Source organism: Temnothorax americanus, unplaced genomic scaffold, assembly GCF_048541705.1.
Source record: "Temnothorax americanus isolate GAGA-0224 unplaced genomic scaffold, ASM4854170v1 Scaffold113, whole genome shotgun sequence".
Lineage (NCBI taxonomy): Eukaryota > Metazoa > Arthropoda > Insecta > Hymenoptera > Formicidae > Temnothorax > Temnothorax americanus.
In genome coordinates, this window is record NW_027509246.1 from 170001 (window position 1) to 192116 (window position 22116).

The following is a 22116-nucleotide window of genomic DNA, read 5'->3' on the forward strand; positions in this document are numbered from 1 at the left end:
GAAACACGCACCACGCCACACGACACACGGACACAGCAAAACACGCACACCGAAAAAACGCACACCCCCCACACAAAAACCCCCCCGCACCCAACCGGGGCCAAAAAGCACACACGGGAAAAAACGCACACACGCACACACGCAAAAAACGCAAAACGGGGCCCCCCGCACACACGCAAACAGCAAACCCGCACACCCCCACACAGCAAAAACGCCACCGCACCCCCCCCCACACGCACCCCCGACACAAAACAACACGACAAAGCAAAAACGCAACCGCACAAAAGAAAAAACACACCCAAAAAACAAACAAAACCACCACCGCAAAACCCCCCCCCACAAGCACCACCAAAACAAAACCCCCGACAAAACAAAAGACAAAAAACGCACAAAAACGAAAACAAAAGAAAAAACACCCACACAAACGAAAAAAACAAGAACAACAAAAAGCCCCAAAAAAAAAAACCCCAAAACCCCGCCCCACAAGCACACACAGCACACAAACGCACAAACACGCACCACAGCACACACCGCCCAAACCCCCCAAAACACGCACAACAAAAGCACAAAAAACGCAACCCCAAAAGCAAAAAAAACTAAAAACCCCCCCGCACGCACAGCACGCACAAGCACGCAAACAACCCACAAAGAAAACCCAAAACCCCAAAAACCCCAAAAAAAAAAAAAAAGAACAAAAAAAAAAAATTTCAAAAAACAAAAAAAATAACAAAAAAACCAAAAACCAAAAAAACCCAAAAAAACAAAAAAAAAAAAAAAACAAAAAAAAAAAAAAACCAAAAAAAAAAAACACAAACACAAAAAACCACAAAAAACAAACAACCCAAAAACCCAAAAACCCCAAAAAAAACAAAAAAACATAAAAACAAAAACACAAAAAACAAACAACAAAACAAAAAAAAAAAAAAACAAAAAAAAAAAAAAACACAAAAAAAAAAAAAAAAAAACAAAAAAACACACACAAACAAAAAAAAACAAAAAAAAAAAACACAACCCCCCCAAAAAAACAAAAAACCAAAAATAAACACACAACCCAAAACCCCCAAACAAAACAAACACAACAACAAAACAAAACAACAAAAAAAAACAAAAAAACTAAAAAAAAAAAAAAAAAAAACAAAAACCAAAAACCAAAACACAAACAAAAAAAAACAACCTTAAAAAAAAAACAAAACCCCAAAAAAAAAAAAACCAAAAAAAACAAAAAAAAAAAAAAACAAAAAAACACAAACAAAAACACACAAACACAAAAAGAAAACACAACAAACAAAAACAAAAAAAAAAAAAAAAAAAAAAACAAAAACACACAAACAAAAAAAACACCAAAAAAAAAAAAACACACAAAAAAAACCCAAAACAAAAACCCCAACCCCAAAAACAAAAAAAAACCAAAAAAACAAAGCAAAAAAAAAAAAAAAAACAAAAAAAAAAAATAAAAAAAAAAACAAAAAGACAAACAAACCAAACAAAAAAAACCCCAAAAAAAAAAAAAAATTTTTAAAAAAAAAAAAAAAAATCCAAAAAAAAATAAAACCCAAAACAAAAAAAAACCCCAAAACACAAAACAAAAACAAAATACAAAAAAAAAAAAAAAACACAAAAAAACACAAAAAAAACACCAAAACACAAAAAAAAAAACAAAAAAAAACACAAACAAAAACAAAAAACAAAAACACACACAAAAAAACAAAAAAAACAAAAAACCAAACAAAAACAACCAAAAAAAAAAAAAAAAACAAAAAAAACCAAAAAAACACACAAAAACACAAAACTACACACAAACAAAACCAAAAAAAAACCCCAAAAAAACAAAACACAAAAAACACACCCCACAAACACACCAAAAACCACAAAAAACAAACACACACAAAAAAAACACAAAACACAAAAACAAACACACCCCCACACACACACACCACACACACAAAAAAAAAAAAAAAACTAAAAACACAAACACACAAACCACACAACCCCCCACACAAAAAACAACACACACAAAACCAACAACACACCCACACAAACAAAAAACAAACAAACCACAAAAACCCCACACACACACCACACACAACAAACACCCCAAACAAACACAAACACAAACAACCACACACACACACCAAACACCCCCCCAAAACACACCCCCAAAAACACACACCCCAAACCAAACCACAAAAAAAAACACACACACACACACACACAAAACCCCCCCCACACACCACACACCACACACACACACACACACACACAAACACACACACACACACACAAACACACACACACACCACAACACACCCCACAAAAACACAACACCAAAAAACAACCACACAACAAACACACACCCCCACACACAAACACACCACACACAAAAAACACACACACAACACCCAACACACACACCCCCAAACCCCCAAAAAACACTTTCCCCAAAATTTTTTTCTAATACGTTTTTTGGGGGTTTTTGGGCATTCTAAACCTATTTTTCCTTTTTAAAACTTGAAAAAAAAATTTTTTTTCCCCCACCAAAACCCCTATGAGAAAGCAAAAAATTTAAAGATTTTAATTTTTCTCAATGACTTTTTAAAAATTTTAAAATAGTTCCTTTTTTCTTTTTTTAATTTGAGGTTTTAAATTTTTCAGAAGTGGGGAAATAGGTTTTGGTTGAAAAAAAGGAAAAAAAAGAAGGTCCTGGGCGCTGCGGGGCCCGCCCGGAAAAAAAGCTCTCGCACTTTGCACCCGATTTTCTCATAATCGCTTCCACTTTGCCTTCTGACACTTTGCATTTAGTTTATTCCATACGTAAACAATACAAATGCAAATTGTCAGAAGTGCTTCTTAATATGTAAATTTTCCGAGTTTTTTCGCAACTTTAACAGCTTCTGACAACCCTTTAGCTTCTACTTACTCTTCTGACAATTTTTTTCCTGCTTTTTCTCATACTCCTCGATACCTATGCAAATTTTCAGCCGTGCCGATTAACAGTTTTTTTTTGTTGGAAAATTTACACGTTTGATTGCCCGCCCACTTAGCTTCCAATCCGCCTTGTGACGGTCGGGCTTTCGCTTTGCCGGCAGCAATCGAACTTTTTCCAAATAAAATATTTCATGGACCGAGGCGTGTTGCTTTTTCTGTTGCCAGCTCTTAGACTATTACGAAAAGATGTATCTCTCTTGTATATCTTGTTAAAAAATATGTTGTTGAAAAATTATCAAATTAAGAAATAATGAGTTATGAGAGCCGACGCAAGATCAGATATGCGGAAATTATATTTAAAGAATCTTAGTCAGTACATTAAAATTCAAACGTTTCGGCTTTAAATCGGGCCCTCTTCAGTGACTCATAAATATGATGTATAAAAGTTAATATGCACTCATACAATGGTATCGCAACGCTAAGGCGAAACGCAAGCGCAGATATTAGAGTTCAATTTTTAATAACGTCAGGTGCGCGTTCTGATCTATCTGGAGGTTTATATTACGGCGCGTATGTCCGACAAGCATCCGCGCAGCACTCGACAGCGGAAATCAAAGAAGGAGACATAAGGCAGCAAACTGTGGCCCGACAGAACTACAGAATGCAGTATTAACTATTAGGACCATTATAAAAAATGGAAAATATGAATAACTTACTGCGTGCTACGCGAACCGCGTTTAAACGTCTCTGATGGAATTCATAGCTATTTCCCGTCTGGAGAGCGATGTGTGCTCGTTGGAATTTGAACCACGAATGTGAGTTTAAAGCACACGCCGTGATCTCAAGAGCACGCGGACGTATAATAATTAAGAAACAAACAAACACATCGCCGAACATACGGCCGCACCAAGAGAAATCAACGGATTTGCTTAAACATTAGAACGATGTTTTATTTTATTTATTAGCGGGAGATATGATTTGCCTAAAAAATCAGTATTTGTTTGTAAATTGGCACCGTTATGTTGTAAACCGATATGCAACATTTCAGAGACCAAGCGTCTTAAAACGGTTTTTTGCCGAGAATTGTGGCACTCCCAAAATCAAATTTGTGATTATGATCCACACAATGCATTTGCACCACCGAATGTCCCCCCGGATCCACTCGCTTGTGTTCCCTGATACGAGTTCCCAGAAGTCTACCCGTCAGTCCCGTATAAGAAGCGTTGCAATCAGCGCAATTAATGCGATACACAACGTTGCTTTGAGAAGCATTATTAACAGTATCCTTGTGTACTTTAATAAGGCCATTAAGTCGGTTAAAATCGTAAAAACTAAATTTTTTGTCCATAGTATTAGCAAGATAAGTGAATTTCTCTGAGATATTTTTTACATACGGAACAAACAGATAAGATCTCCCCGTCGACGAGAGGCCCCGAGAGAGATTTTTTTAAAAGAGATTTAAGCTTTTCCACAATTATCGCGAATCAAAATCTAGTGGATAACCATTTTCAAGTAAGAGAGTGTTTGAAATGTACAAGTTCGCGCAGGAACCTGAGCTCTAGAAATTATAGAAAAAAAGGGAACGATACTTTACTTGTGATTTAGTCGGTAAAGAGATTGTGTATTTTCGCTGTGGTTTGATTACAATCAGTAAAGTTATCAGAATTAATGTTTTATCAAGAACATATAGAATAAGCACAGAATCAGACAATATTGAATTATTCTTGCATAATCCTTTCTCATGCGTCATAAAAGAAATTAGTCTCTCATCAAGATTGAATTTAAGAGAACAGAAATCCGTTATTCTGATTCTCAACCAGATAAACCACCAAGTGATTTCAATCTTTGTTTCTGTTTCAAGAAAGGATCATACAAGTTAAGCATATAATTTCAAACGCAGGTTAAATAATTAGAGCAATATTATACAAAACATATAATTTAAGTACTGTGTCGATTGAGAGTTCATCGATCCCAATTCATATATATGTATCTCACTTAAAGTACAAGAAAAGGAACATATGCAACGTGAAGCATTCGAGTGAACATTTAGTCTCTTATAAATATTACGTGAGATTCGGTAACTGCAATATAACGTTCTTTCTAGCTATCAATCGGCACAGTAACTTATATGGTAATTCAGATTATATGTATTTTGAATCAATAATATATATGTTAATGCTTGAAGAACGAACTAAATTAAACGATAAGTAACTTTTCATGAACAATATAGTGCTTCGTACACTTAAATAATTGGCAAGTAGCCATAGAATAAATCATAATTCGTTAAAATAATCGCAATTATACGTGAAGATTCGACTCACGTGTGTATCGAGAACATAAGTTAAACAATTGCATATGAAAAATCAATGGCGTTATTCGCGGGTTGCAACCATGTAAACTTGACTTTAATTCGACTGAGCTCAGACCGATAATTAATTTCGGAATAGTCGGCATTAATATAGCCGTTCTGCGAGGATGTAATCTGTCGCCCCGTGAAATGCGAGGACGCTATCCTTCGCCCCGTGCTTTCTCGAACTCTGTAATCAGATGATCGCATTTATGATAGAACATTGCGTTCATCATAATCCGCTTGAGAGTTGCCGATCAATCTCTTAATGGATCTCTGAGTTACACGAGTTCGATATGTTACCTGAAAGCATCCGCCGTCTATCTTTGGATAAGATGGTCATCGACCAAAACCAGGAGGACCTTTGCAATGTGCAAAATGGCCGCGATTGTCCGTTTGCCGAATCCTGGTTGAAAAAATGGCTAAGTTCGTCCTTCCTTCCGTCGTATATCGTGAGAGGTGCTTGTCATCGCCTCTAATCCATACTGAAATGTCTCCTCTGATGTTGCGGAGACGTCCTTGGAATAGCTCGAGTTAATCTCAGACTCAATAGTCTGGCGGATTGCACTCGCGTCACAATTTACGAATATATACGACGCCGGTAGAAGGAACGCAACTCTTCGCCTCGCTAGCCGGAAGACGAATACCTTCCCGGCGGGCTTCACGTTCATTTCGATCCGTTTTACGCTTGCGCAGTATCGTCGTTTCGAATCGTTTTCCGGCGCTGGGGCGCGACGTCGTCGTCGCCGCGTGCGCGAAACACTTAACGCTGAAGATAAATAGATAACTGTAATATCGATGCCATCTATGAGCCTGCTATCGAATCGCCGCTTACAATCTATTATGCTCACAGATGTCTACACTTACACAATCTCTTTACGATCTTTAATGTCCGTTTCTAACAGAGAGTAATAGCCAGACAGATTTTTTTGGTGGAAACTAGGATGGGATAGTCTTATTATACATTTGATTAAAAAATTATATACTTGGCGTGAGACGCTACCGCGTCTCTTGATTAATAACCAAAAGGTTTTAAGCGTCGATCGTTGTTTATTAAAAAGTTATTAACAGAAGAATTTTCGCAAATGATAATACATAATTTTCATATACTATGTACGTTTTACATAATGTATATGTTTAATGTATGCTTTACCCATCTATTTATGTGTAAATTGTAGTAAAATGAACGCCTCCCCTGCACTCCTCCCGAAAAAAACTAACCTAACTCAACCCATTATGTAGAAATAATTATTTTGAAAAACTACCAAATTCTGAGGAAATGAAGAAAAAATACAATCAAAAATTAATAATACGTTATATATACAGGGTGCCCCACAATTGTTGGTACTTTTTTCATATTTAGATAGAGCGAGCCAAACTGAGTCGAAAAGTCATGTACCATTTTACAATTTTCGCAATAGTTGACGAGTTATTAATGATTAAAAATCGACGTATTAGCCCGCCCACCGCCAAATCCAAGCGCGCGGCGAGATGCGGCCGCCCCGCGGTCGGCGCGCGGGCAGTTGTTTACTACAAGCGGCGATGATTACGCACGAACGGCGCGTAACGCCGGGCCCCTGTCCTAAGCGATGATATAGTTTCTCACCTTTTTTAAATAGAAATAAAATTTTCTAACAACATAGAAAATTTTTTTGTGCGTACGTATGTACATATGTGTGCACATGCATACACCAGGAAAATATCAATTCTACTGCTTAAAAAAGCGATTACTCAATTTACCTTTTTTTTTTAGTAAGTAACGGTTGTCTTTAAGCAAGAATATTTTCTTGATATTAGTCTTAAAATGTACAAATTTTAGAAAGAGTCTTTATTATGTACTCGAAAGAAGAATTTATACTTCTTCAAAGAACATAATAAAATTTTATCAAAGAAAAGTCAAAATAATAAATAAAATAATATGAGGACCCTCGAGATTAAAATAGGAGAAGGCTATGAGGGTCAGACGCAGATCACAGTGCGTAATATCAGAAATAAGTGATTTATTCGTCGTTTTGATACATTACATCGATCCGTACGTTTCGGCTCAGTTTTGAGCCATCTTCAACGGTAGTTACAAAAATTAAGTTACACGTTCTCCGTACCGTATGGTGAGTTTACTGATTCAAAGTATCAGAAACATAGACCAATTGATCCATATTTGTAAATTTGTTTAATTAATGTTGAGATATTAAAAAGATCTTTTAGGAAACTCACCATTCGGTCTGAAAAACATGGAATACAGAGCCATGCGTACATAATGAATATCTACTCTCTGCGAGAAGACTTGACGATCTTGTCGACACGACACACAATAATATGGAAGGTCTTGCAAGAAGAGGCATGTCGTAGGTCAACACACCGGTGAGGATTATAACAAAGCACGATTTGACACTGTCACAATATTGCATGTACCAATAGTAAAACGCCGATTTGCCAACGACCAAAGTTCATGAGCATGGATTACAATTTGCTCAAAACCGTGACATATGCATGATGCAAGAAAACCGTGTCATTTTGAGACGGTGTCAAATCGTGCTTTGTTATAATCCTCGCCGGTGTGTTGACCTACGACATGCCTCTTCTTGCAAGACCTTTCATATCATTGCTGTGCATGTGTCGTGTCGATAAAGATCGTCAAGTCTTCTCAGCCAGAGAGTATTCATTATGTATACATGGCTCTGTATTCCACGTTTTTTAGACCAAATGGTGAGTTTCCTAAGGGATCTTTTTAATATCTCAACATTAATTGAACAAATTTACAGATATGGGTCAATTGGTCTATGTTTCTAATACTTTGAATCAGTAAACTCACCATACGGTACGGAGAACGTGCAACTTAATTTCTGTAACTATTATACCGCTGAAGCCTAGATGGCTCAAAACTGAGCCGAAACGTACGGATCGATGTAATGTATCAAAACGACGAATAAATCACTTATTTCTGATATTACGCATTGTGATCTGCGTCTGACCCTCATAACCTTCTCCTATTTTAATCTCGAGGGTCCTCATATTATTTTATTTATTATTTTGACTTTTCTTTGATAAAATTTTATTATGTTCTTTGAAGGAGTATAAATTCTTCTTTCGAGTACATAATAAAGACTCTTTCTAAAATTTGTACATTTTAAGACTATTATCAAGAAAATATTCTTGCTTAAAGACAACCGTTACTTACTAAAAAAAAAGGTAAATTGAGTAATCGCTTTTTTAAGCAGTAGAATTGATATTTTCCTGGTGTATGCATGTGCACACATATGTACATACGTACGCACAAAAAAATTTTCTATGTTAGAAAATTTTATTTCTATTTAAAAAAGGCGAGAAACTATCATCGCTTATAGGACAGGGGCCCGGCGTTACGCGCCGCTTGTAGTAAACAACTGCCCGCGCGCCGACCGCGGGGCGGCCGCATCTCGCCGCGCGCTTGGATTTGGCGGAGGGCGGTCTAATACGTCGATTTTTAATCATTAATAACTCGTCAACTATTGCGAAAATTGCAAAATGGTACATGACTTTTTGACTCAGTTTGGCTCGCTCTATCTAAATATGAAAAAAGTACCAACAATTGTGGGGCACCCTGTATATATACTAGACTTTGAGCCCGCGCGAAGCGCGGGCATAAAATTTATTCCTCTCTCCCCAAACTCACCCGCATTAATTAGAAGCAGCAATAAAATCCCATGAAACTCAATTTACAATTTCATACTAGCCATCCCCATAAAATTATTAATTTTTTGGTACCAGTTTCACCGACAAAAAATTAGAAAAATTTTGGCGCCGGTTTCAAGAAAATCGATCCATTAATAAAAAATTATCCATTAATGAAAAATTAAACTTATTCTCCAAAAGTTATCAATAAAAAAATTCAGCTTGATATTTCAAAATTTGCGGAAATTGGAGCATTTACACGTACATTTTTTTTTAAACAAAAATCGGAAACCCTTTTACTATTAGCAATTTTTCTAATTCTTCGAATCACCCTCTTAAATACAAAATCAATATTATACGTAATTTTGTTGACCGGGCTATCCTTTTGTCTGACGCACGTTTTCACAGTTCCAATATAATTGATATAAAAAATATTCTTCCGAATAATTGTTATCCAACAAAAGTAATTAACAAGTATGTTAGTGTCCGACTTAACGAACTACAGGCACGTAATAGTAATAGTAATGACTCTAGCAGTGACAATGTGGCCCGAGATCCTTTAAAATTTATTACTATACCGTATGTTAAGGTAGTTCGATGATGAACAACTTTTGCCAAAAGTGATAGGTTTTATTTTTTATATCGAAAAAAGGAACTCTCCTGAATCGATTAAGCCCAGAAAAAAGATAATTCACCGTCCCGTTCTCAAGATATTTAATTTTAAAATTAGGTGATTTCAATGATTTTAATATTGGTCTAATAGGAAAAGAGGTTATTTTCCTATGAATAACACGAGTTTGCGAAAAATCTTTTGCCAAAAATGTCTGAACAATATATATCGATGGAAAGAGGACACTGTGAGGAAGCCTATAGTTGAAAGTGAACACGATCCACCGTACAGTTTTTTTTTTAATTAATAATTAAAGTTGAAAACTAGTCAAGCGACGCGTTAACACACACTTTATTTAATCTATTTCAGGCAAAATATTATTCTACAACGTAAAAACTATTTACTAATGGTCTTTATTTTACGTCGTTACGAAGCTTTGCGATGCGTTATTCTATTTTTTAATAATTATATAAATAAAAAAATTATAAACATTGTTTTGACTTCGGCCTTTCATCATCGAACTACCTTAAAGGTCTCTCAGTGGTAATGTTGGCCGTACAATGCGTGACGCTAAATTTAGGGTTCTTCTCACCATTCCGAAGAAATTAGATTGCCTTATTAGAAAGTGAAAAGATAAACTACCAAATCTTAAGAAGACTGAGTAGGTTTATAAGATTAATCGCGTAAATTGTAACGCGACATACATTGGTCAAACAAAAAGGCACCTAGAGAAGTAGATAAAACAATAACAGTCCTAGGCCTGGGATCTCAGAAGGGGAGAGGGGCGGGGGGAGGAAGGCGCCGGGGGGACGACTTGTTGGCGAGGGGTCAGCCGGGGAGGGGGGGACGACTTGGTGGCGAGGGGTCAGCCGGGGAGGGGGGGACGACTTGATGGCGAGGGGGTGAAAGGCGGGGGGGGACGACTTGTGGGCGAGGGGTCAGCCGGAGGGGACGACTTGTTGGCGAGGGGTCAGCCGGGGCGGGGGGGGGACGACTCATTGGTGAGGGGGGGGGCGACTTGGTGGCGAGGGGGAGCGGGGAGGGGGGGGGACGACTTGGTGGCGAGGGGTCAGCCGGGGCGGGGGGACGACTTGGTGGCGAGGGGGAGCGGGGGGGGGGGGACGACTTGAGGCGAGGGGGAGCGGGGAGGGGGGACGACTTGGTGGCGAGGGGGAGCGGGGGGGAAGGACGACTCGTTGGTGAGGAGGAGCGGGGAGGGGGGACGACTTGGTGGCGAGGGGTCAGCCGGGGAGGGGGGGACGACTTGGTGGCGAGGGGGGGAGGGGCGGGGGGGCGACTGGTTGGCGAGGGGTCAGCCGGGGCGAGGGGGGGACGACTCATTGGTGAGGGGGGGCGACTTGGTGGCGAGGGGGAGCGGGGAGGGGAAGACGACTTGGTGGCGAGGGGTCAGCCGGGGGGGACGACTTGGTGGCGAGGGGTAGCGGGGGGGGGGGGACGACTTGAGGCGAGGGGGAGCGGGGAGGGGGGACGACTTGGGTGCGAGGGGGAGCGGGGGGGAAGGACGACTCGTTGGTGAGGGGGAGCGAGGGGGGGTCGGCGAGCGTGTCGGGACATGTTTATTAAATATTAATAAACATATCGTATTGACAAGAGGTACCGCCGAGGGGGGGGGTAGGTGTCCACTTCTACGCCGAGGGTGGTCCCCCGGGGTGGGGGATCGTCACTTTATCGGCGCGGGGGTATTACAACGGCGCCGTTCGGCTGCTGGAATTTTATCGGCGAATATAAACAAAACAGCGAGTTAAACATTTGACTCCGCAATGATCTCACCCTTCTAGAACATGCGAGCCGCCATTCGGTTACGGCGTCTCACTACAAAAGCGAGCGTCGATGGCCCTACGACGGTTTGAAGATAAAATAGCCGAGGTAAACAATTGATAAAATTTGTCACCGATGACGATTTAACCGTTGCGGAGTCCTCTTCATGTTTTTTTCTAGGAAGAGCCGCTGCCGATTACGATTTAACCGTTGCGGTGGTATTCGGTTATGGCGCGGCATATTACAAAATGCGAGCGCCGATATCCGGCTGCTGGAATGTATAAACAAAATATGTCTAACGATAATTATACGAACGCATAGCATCCGTTGTCGCCAGGATTATTATGGATCCACATCTTGTGGATCAGTCTTCGGTTAGTTTTCGCGACGCGAACGTTCATATTCGAGGGTGAAGTTTTTTGTGTCAAGTATTCAATACAGAAGAATATTTTTCACGATAAAGGAGATGACAATAATTCCGATATGGATCGCGAGTTAACGGACGACAGTGACTACTTCAGTGACGAAGACGACAATCATGAATAAGTCATCGATAGAATAGTGCTAAATTTACGTGAAAGACATTGCGTAATATATTTTTATTATTCAACGGGTGGTGCACTTGCACTATGTGCTCCGTGTATGGTTGCACTATGGGACCTTGATTTCGGCATGTACGCTCGCCTAAAACACTTCGTTGAGAGACGCGGAACGACGCATGGCCGGTATTGTTCAAGATGTCGTGAATCATTGTTTATGATATTTCCGCGTAATATGTGCCCGATTTGCACACGATAAGAAAAAAACATTATCGCGGCTCTTAAAAGTTGATACTTGGGGCTAAAGTTCTTGTGGCGAGTAAGCGGTATAAAAAAACATGTTTTTCAAAAAAAAAAAAAACAGTGAACAATAATTTCGAGGCAACAATGGATGTAGATTCATCCGACGAGGATCGTCCGTTGTCGCCGGACAGCACCTATAACAGCGATGAAGACAATAACCGTAGAGAAGTTATGAAAAAAATAGTGTCGCGTCCCGAATTTTTAGCGTTGGATGGACGTACAAAGTGTTGCGCAATTTATTTTTATTTTGAATACGGCTCAGATAACTTGTGTTATTCGTGTATGATCGCTTCACCAGACACTGGTGAGCACATACGTGAACGTCGAGAGCATGTAACCGAGCCGTACGACGTAATGACCATTCAATTTTGCACAGATTGTCGTAATACTCCATTGTTTCAAATATATCCATGCAACATGTGCCCGATTTGCATGAAGTAATAAAAAACATTATCGCGAGTGGGATATTATACATAACGTGCACAACATGGTGTGGATAATTGAAGAGGAATCTGTGGAGCCTCCAAAATCTGACGATGATTTAATAATGGAATGTATTACAACAGATATCACCGATGGTTTGCGTGAAGAAGATCAAGGAGTGAAATTGACGGATGTGCAACGAATATCGCCGGTGCAGTTTCTTTGCGATCGCGAACTCGGTATACGCGAAACCGGTCAACGCTTCGCTAGACAAAGAGTCGTTATCAATACCGATTCTCCTTATAAGTGGGATTCTAACGTTAGACGAAAAGTGTATCGCGTGGTATTCGCCCACGGGTTACATTCTCGAATCCAAAGCGATCGCGCTAAACTCGAAATTCGAGACGTCTTCGACCCATCGAAAGTCTGCATAAGGCAATGGTTGACACATTGCCCAGGCGTACAAGTTGTTTACGTCGAAATACATCAGGTATGACGATGGTTTCGATGTATCGTAAGATTGCATGTACCTGTTATTGGCCTGCGCGTATCTGCCGGAACATTGACTCAGACCACCGCGTATACCGCGTTCGATAAACATGACCATGTCAATGTCCGTGAGCAGTTCAAAATTGATACCCGTATGCTTCAACATAGCGTCCCACGTAAACCCCGGTAGAGTGTAATAATACGCCGGATCGAGTCCATAACTCGCGACGCAGCTATCGCGAAAATTTTCAAAGATATCGGCCAACAGCAAGACATCGATCTTTAGATACAGTTCGCTGTAGTCACCGAGCGTTCGAATGGAGAACCGCTGCCAGACGTTGACGGCGTGCGCGTAATCGCTCTCGGATACGGTGTCGCCTGTCAATGAACTGTAAAACGAGTCGCGCGATGGTAAACACGCATCCTCCAACTTTTCGACGCAGTCAATGTACTCGTACGGAAAGACACCTTTTCGCGTCAATAATTCGAAATCTTGGTCGGATAACGCGGAAAATTTTGAACGTATAATTTTTAACTTATTCTTATCGAGGAAGGATGCTAATTTTTCGAAACTCGCGCTAAGAAATTTGTACGAGTCGATGAATCTTAATTTGATGCAATTTTGGTAGTTTTTATCCTCAGTGCTTTTAACGTTTTTCGTGAATGAAATGTATTTTTCCTTCGTGATTGGAAGTAAGTCTACGCGTCCTTTGTAGGCTGTAGCGATTTCCTTGATAATAAAATGCGCGTCGTAACCCGATAAATTATGAAATACTATGGGAATGTAATGCGAATCTGTGTAATTTAGATTACAGCTGGAATGCGCGGGACCTCTATAACGACCGGTCAAGTGACAGTGATCGCGTACGCGCACGTCGTCTGGCTCGAACAGTTTTTCGCACACGTGACAGTGCGTTGCGCTGTTAAATTTTTTCCACTCGTCTCGCGTAAAATCCGCCATGGGTATATTATCGGACAAGATGTTCTTTACGTCGTGTGCTAAACGTCTTAGTTCCTCGGCGAACCACGCGACGCAATCCTTATCGCGATGAAATCGATACGCGGATAACGAGTCGTCGTACGAGCACCGCACGTAATATCCTATGCTAAATACCCGATGATGTTGAGACGTGTATGTGGACGTTGTCGGATCCGCATCCGTCTTCTCGAGGGTACATTCCAGGTCGGCGTACACGACGAACGGAAGTAGTTCCTTCCTGCTGTGATTCTTGAATCTCAGCCACTTGTCGTCCTCGCTCGGTAGTCGGATGGCACAGTTGTTTATCTCTTGGCAGTCTACTCCGTGGGCTTCCAATTTCTCGCTCGAATGAAAATAATGTAAACATCTGCAAAAAAGAAAAAACACACAATTTTGAAAATTATTAAATAAAAAAATTAAATATTTTATAATTTTATTAAAAAGAGTATAAGTACTCACCGATCGCAAAAGTATTTCCGACCATCGTACCTGCTCAATTGCGAGCTCACGAGGCGGGATAGATTTTTTATCCACGCGAAATGTCCCACGTTGTCGTCTCGCGGGTCCTGCACGTACAACAGATTTACGTGCTTTTCTTTCTTCAGGTCGGTGAGCCGTATCGGGAGAACGTTCGGTGTTTTCTCTCCCTCGATGGCATACACATTGATGGATATATTGTTGTGATTTTCAAAATTTTTAATCTGTTTCAAAGTCATTGGAAACTCAATGCCTTGTAAATTTAATACTGTTGTGTAATCAGGGTACGAGGATTCCCGATATGTATGATCCTGGACAGGATACAGCGCGGCGACCACTGACCACGCGAAGCACGCATTGTCCATCGATTGCACGTTTATCACCGCTTTTTTCGATTTAATTTTTTGCGGTAAATTGATGTAACATCCCGCGCACAAAGGATTGAACTTGTTCACGTTCACTGTCAAATTGAGTATACGCGACAACGCCCATCCGCTATCGCGTTCCTGAAACTCTTCGAGACGCGATAAAGTAGGCTCGATAACGTGTAGCTCGTACCACTCGCGCAGATCGGACGCACGAAAGAGTTCACGGTTTCCTGTGCTGACACTTTTGTTCGCACGTTTGTCACCCGTCACAAACTCGCCGTTGAACACGGTGTTTATCTTTACACTTGCGTGTCTTTGCATGACGTTCCGCACACGATCGAGCACGATGACTTCGGCGTCTTCGAGAAATTTTCGCGGTTCGATGTAATTGATATTTATCACCGCACCGGTCAATACACGCCATTCGAACGCGGCATCGATCTCTCGCCAAACGAGTCTTTCCGCGTTTTCGTTACCGCTACTACTGCCCGCCGCGTGCTCACCACAGATATGTACGAACCGTCTCTGTAATAAAGTCTTCGCACCATCGAGTCGCGCGATCCTTGCCACTAAAGATGACCTGTTTCCGACAGTCTGAGAGCCGTCTGAGACCCGCGGACGTTTGGAACGACAGTCTTCTTTGAGCTGCTCAATAAACTTCTCGCATCGCTGTTCCCATGCGAGATATTCGTCCAAGGTAGCGATTTGGTTGGATCTTTCCACCAGGTCGCGTTCCGTTTTATCGAGATGTTCCATGTTTTTTGTTTTTTAATACTGTCTCTTTTTTAAATCACGTCACATTCTTCGATGGAGCACTTGCACGTGATTCGATCGCACGCTGAACAATATCGTTTGCCACTTTGAATGCGATAGTGCGCAAACATAAAAAAACCAGAACTGAAGTAGGGGACATTAAATCCATGATTATGCTCCCAATTATCAACATCATCGAAGTCACGTTCATAGGTTTTTTGAAACATCAATAGATGATTTGGATTATTGAGACGATCGGGGTACATATACATATGTATCGAATTGTTCATCACCACTAATTCGACGTATTTCCCAATACCTGTATGAATCTTAATGTATGTTGCTTCACAATCATAGAGCTGTTCACAAAATTTAGACGCCCAATAGCGATAGTCAACAATAGGTTTAATATGATACGGCACAACGTCAGCACGGCGAGCTGCACGTGATTCTTCCTCGCTAACGCACTCGTCCCGCAGCCGTCGATACACTTTTTGTCTAACGTTAGAATCCTACTTATAAGGAGAATCGGTATTGATAACGACCCTTTGTCTAGCGAAGCGTTGACCGGTTCCGCGTATACCGAGTTCGCGATCGCGAAGAAACTGCACCGGCGATATTCGTTGCACATCCGTCAATTTCACTCCTTGATCTTCTTCACGCAAACCATCGGTGATATCTATTGTAATACATTCCATTATTAAATCATCGTCAGATTTTGGAGGCTCCACAGATTCCTCTTCAATTATCCACACCATGTTGTGCACGTTATGTATAATGTCTCACTCGCGATAATGTTTTTTATTACTTCATGCAAATCGGGCACATGTTGCATGGATATATTTGAAACAATGGAGTATTACGACAATCTGTGCAAAATTGAATGGTCATTACGTCGTACGGCTCGGTTACATGCTCTCGACGTTCACGTATGTGCTCACCAGTGTCTGGTGAAGCGATCATACACGAATAACACAAGTTATCTGAGCCGTATTCAAAATAAAAATAAATTGCGCAACACTTTGTACATCCATCCAACGCTAAAAATTTGGGACGCGACACTATTTTTTTCATAACTTCTCTACGGTTATTGTCTTCATCGCTGTTATACGTGCTGTCCGGCGACAACGGACGATCCTCGTCGGATGAATCTACATCCATTGTTGCCTCGAAATTATTGTTCACTGTTTTTTTTTTGAAAAAAATGTTTTTTTATACCGCTTACTCGCCACAAGAACTTTAGCCCCAAGTATCAACTTTTAAGAGCCGCGATAACGTTTTTTTCTTATCGTGTGCAAATCGGGCACATATTACGCGGAAATATCATAAACAATGATTCACGACATCTTGAACAATACCGGCCATGCGTCGTTCCGCGTCTCTCAACGAAGTGTTTTAGGCGAGCGTACATGCCGAAATCAAGGTCCCATAGTGCAACCATACACGGAGCACATAGTGCAAGTGCACCACCCGTTGAATAATAAAAATATATTACGCAATGTCTTTCACGTAAATTTAGCACTATTCTATCGATGACTTATTCATGATTGTCGTCTTTGTCACTGAAGTAGTCACTGTCGTCCGTTAACTCGCGATCCATATCGGAATTATTGTCATCTCCTTTATCGTGAAAAATATTCTTCTGTATTGAATACTTGACACAAAAAACTTCACCCTCGAATATGAACGTTCGCGTCGCGAAAACTAGCCGAAGACTGATCCACAAGATGTGGATCCATAATCATCCTGGCGACAACGGATGCTATGCGTTCGTATAATTATCGTTAGACATATTTTGTTTATACATTCCAGCAGCCGGATATCGGCGCTCGCATTTTGTAATATGCCGCGCCATAACCGAATACCACCGCGACGGTCAAATCGTAATCGGCAGCGGCTCTTCCTAGAAAAAAACATGAAGAGGACTCCGCAACGGTTAAATCGTCATCTGTGACAAATTTTATCAATTGTTTACCTTGGCTATTTTATCTTCAAACCGTCGTAGGGCCATCGACGCTCGCTTTTGTAGTGAGACGCCGTAACCGAATGGCGGCTCGCATGTTCTAGAAGGGTGAGATCATTGCGGAGTCAAATGTCTAATTTGCTGTTTTGTTTATATTCGCCGATAAAATTCCAGCAGCCGAACGGCGCCGTTGTAATACCCCCGCGCCGATAAAGTGACGATCCCCCACCCCGGGGGACCACCCTCGGCGTAGAAGTGGACACCTACCCCCCCCCCTCGGCGGTACCTCTTGTCAATACGATAGGTTTATTAATATTTAATAAACATATCCCGACACGCTCGCCGACCCCCCCTCGCTCCCCCTCACCAACGAGTCGTCCTCCCCCCCCGCTCCCCCTCACCAACAAGTTGTCGTCTCCCCCGCCCCGCCCCGGCTGACCCCTCGCCACCAAGTCGCCCCCCCTCTCCGCTACCTTTCGCCACCAAGTCACCCCCCCCTTCCCGCTCCCCCTCGCCACCAAGTCGTCCCCCCTCCCCGCTCCCCCTCGCCACCAAGTCGCCCCCCCCTCACCAATGAGTCGTCCCTTCCCGCCCCGGCTGACCCCTCGCCAACAAGTCGTCCCCCCCGCCCCTCACCCTCTCGCCACCAAGTCGTCCCCCCCTCCCCGGCTGACCCCTCGCCACCAAGTTGTCCCCCCCACCCCGCTCCCCCTCGCCGTCAAGTCGTCCCCCCCCTTCCCGCTCCCCCTCGCCGTCAAGTCGTCCCCCCCTTCCCGCTCCCCCTCGCCACCAAGTCGTCCCCCCGCCCCGCTACCCCTCGCCGCAAGTCGCCCCCCCCTCACCAATGAGTCGTCCCCCCCGCCCCGGCTGACCCCTCGCCAACAAGTTGTCCCCCCCGCCCCTCACCCCCTTGCCACCAAGTCGTCCCCCCCTCCCCGGCTGACCCCTCGCCACAAAGTCGTCCCCCCCTCCCCGGCTGACCCCTCGCCAACAAGTCGTCCCCCCCGGCGCCTTCCCCCTCCGCCCCTCACCCCCCCTGAGATCCCCGGCCTAGGACTGTTATTGTTTTATCTACTTAGAGACACGCATCAAGGAACATTTCTGTGATATTAGAAAGATTGTCGACAATCATTCTGTGGTCAGTAAGCACCGTCTCACGCACAATCACGATTTTAATTGGCATCAACCCGAGATTTTATACAAGGAGAGGCAATTTAAGAAAAGAGAAATCTGTCCCGCACTGTTTCGACTCGTGTGTGGAATCGGCCATCCGTCGCACAGATGACGCGCGCGCAATAATGGGCCACTTTCCACGCACTTTGTAATATAAAATAGGGTGTGTAACACGTGCGGATCAACTTCCCGCACTTGTTACACAAATAATTATAATATTACTAATATTACAATAATAAATCAAAATTAGAAAGATAATAACAAATTATATTAATCGTAAACTGGAGATTATTTAATTGATCTTCGAATATATAATATTGTTTTAAAAACTCTATTTAGATATTATTTATCAGACGTTATATATGTTTGGAACTCCATGAAGATTACGCCGGATCAATCTCATGAAATGACGGACGGTAGTGTCAGTACTATCCGATCCTTGCTTAACCTGAATAGAAAAAGCCAAAGATGAGAATTATCTACGGATAGTAGGACAAATACTTTCCAAGCCGGAAATACCCTATGCTTTACTCACCAGAATATGAAGAAGCAGATCCGAAGGATCACTTTGAAACGATAATTCTCATCTTTGACTTTTTCTATTCAGGTTAGGCAAGGATCGGATAGTACTGACATGCCGGAAATTCATGATTTATGCGGTATACTACCGTAGCTTTACAAACCGAATCAGCGGAATCGTTTACAACAATCGTCGTATTAAGATTTTAATTGAGGACATTACTGAAATGTTAACAGATCGATGAGATCTGCACTCTTTTGTTTCTAGAAGTTCTGCATTTTCCAGGTATGTTATCCTGTAATTACTACCGTCCGTCATTTCATGAGATTGATCCGGCGTAATCTTCATGGAGTTCCAAACATATATAACGTCTGATAAATAATATCTGAATAGAGTTTTTAAAACAATATTATATATTCGAAGATCAATTAAATAATCTCCAGTTTACGATTAATATAATTTGTTATTATCTTTCTAATTTTGATTTATTATTGTAATATTAGTAATATTATAATTATTTGTGTAACAAGTGCGGGAAGTTGACCCGCACGTGTTACACACCCTATTTTATATCACAAAGTGTGTGGAAAGTGGCCCATTATTGCGCGCGCGTCATCTGTGCGACGGATGGCCGATTCCACACACGAGTCGAAACAGTGCGGTACAGATTTCTCTTTTCTTAAATTGCCTCTCCTTGTATAAAATCTCGGGTTGATGCCAATTAAAATCGTGATTGTGCGTGAGACGGTGCTTACTGACCACAGAATGATTGTCGACATTCTTTCTAATATCACAGAAATATGTTCCTTGATGCGTGTCTCTAGGTGCCTTTTTGTTTGACCAATGTATGTCGCGTTACAATTTACGCGATTAATCTTATAAACTAACTCAGTCTCCTTAAGATTTGGTAGTTTATTTTAATAAGGCAATCTAATTTCTTCGGAATGGTGAGAAGAACCCTAAATTTAGCGTTACGCATTGTACGGCCAACATTACCACTGAGAGACCTTTAAGGTAGTTCGATGATGAAAGGCCGAAGTCAAAACAATGTTTATAATTTTTTTATTTATATAATTATTAAAAAATAGAATAACGCATCGCAAAGCTTTGTAACGACGTAAAATAAAGACCATTAGTAAATAGTTTTTACGTTGTAAAATAATATTTTGCCTGAAATAGATTAAATAAAGTGTGTGTTAACGCGTCGCTTGACTAGTTTTCAACTTTAATTATTAATTTAAAAAAAACTGTACGGTGGATCGTGTTCACCTTTAACTATAGACTTCCTCACAGTGTCCTCTTTCCATCGATATATATTGTTCAGACATTTTTGGCAAAAGATTTTTCGCAAACTCGTGTTATTCATAAAAAAATAACCTCTTTTCCTATTAGACCAATGTTAAAATCATTAAAATCACCTAGTTTTAAAATTAAATATCTTGAGAACCGGACGGTAAATTATCTTTTTTCTGGGCTTAATCGATTCAGGAGAGTTCCTTTTTTCGATATAAAAAATAAAACCTATCACTTTTGGCAAAAGTTGTTTATCATCGAACTACCTTAACATACGGTATAGTAATAAAGAATCTCGGGCCACATTGTCACTGCTAGAGTCATTACTATTACTATTACGTGCCTGTAGTTTGTTAAGTTGGACACTAACATACTTGTTAATCACTTTTGTTGGATAACAATTATTCGAAAGAATATTTTTTATTTCAATTATATTGGAATTGTGAAAACGTGCGTCAGACAAAAGGATAGCCCGGTCAACAAGATTACGTTTAATATTGATTTTGTATTTAAGAGGGTGGTTCGAAGAATTAGAAGAATTGTTAATAGTAAAGGGGTTTCCAATTTTTGTTAAAAAAAAAATGTACGTGTGATTGCTCCAATTTCCGCAAATTTTTAAATATCAAGCTGAATTTTTTTATTGATAATTTTTGGAGGATATGTTTAATTTTTCATTAATGGATAATTTTTGATTAATGGATCGATTTTCTTGAAACCGGCGCCAAAACCAATTGTACCAATCTCATGAAAACTTCATATGCAATACATTCCACTTTACGATTTATATCTCGAAAGCTCCGCTTTCGCAGTGTTCTTTAAACATCCTCCAAAAATTAAAAAACTTCTGGCACTGGTTTCAAGAAAATTGGTTCATTAACTTATTATTTTTCGAAAAATTTAAAAAATTTTGAAACCGGTTTCTAAAAAATTGGTAACAAAAAATTATTCATAAAAAAAAGTTCAGCTTGATATTTCTAAATTTACAGAAATTGGAGCAATCACGTACATTTTTTTAAACAGAAATTAGAAACCCATTTATTATTAGCAATTTTTCTATAAACTCATCATAGCCATCCCCAAAAAAATTAGAAAATTTTTGAAATCGGTTTCCAAAAAATTGGTTATGAAAAATTATACACATTTTCGTCATCCCCAAAAAATTAGAAAAATTTGGAGATTGTTTTTAATAAAATAACGAAAAATTATTCATAAAAATTACCCATAAATAAAAATTTAGCCTGATGTATCAAAATTTGAATAAATAAAAATAATTACGTACATTTTTTTAAACAAAAATCGGAAACTTTTTTTTTTTTTAAGCAAAAGTCAAACGCAGAATTTTTAGGAGTCGAAATTATTTATATTATTAATTAAACAGAAAAGAATACACACGTTTATTTAAATTATAATTGGATTTTTAAAAATATTTTACTAAAAGAATAATAAAGCAATATTATATTAAGTGTGTTAATTATTTCCGGAAAAATCCAAAAAAATCGGTAATGAAAAATTATACATTTTATG

The 22116-nt window shown here is 40.4% G+C and overlaps 2 protein-coding genes across 3 annotated transcripts in view; one reads left to right on the forward strand and one right to left on the reverse strand.

The window, feature by feature from the left end:
* LOC143908724 (uncharacterized) overlaps window positions 1-22116 on the forward strand; it is a 243088-nt gene that overhangs the window by 140625 nt on the left and 80347 nt on the right. The window lies entirely within an intron of this gene.
* Window positions 14374-16306, reverse strand: LOC143908726 (uncharacterized). Its single transcript, XM_077426491.1, has one exon. It carries the CDS (start codon window positions 15644-15646, stop codon window positions 14501-14503), a length of 1146 nt encoding a protein of 381 aa, XP_077282617.1. The 5' UTR covers window positions 15647-16306; the 3' UTR covers window positions 14374-14500.

What these genes read in the sequence shown, in the direction of transcription:
- LOC143908726 (XM_077426491.1), bottom strand. Translation starts at nt 15,646, where the DNA reads ATGGAACATCTCGATAAAACGGAACGCGACCTGGTGGAAAGATCCAAC.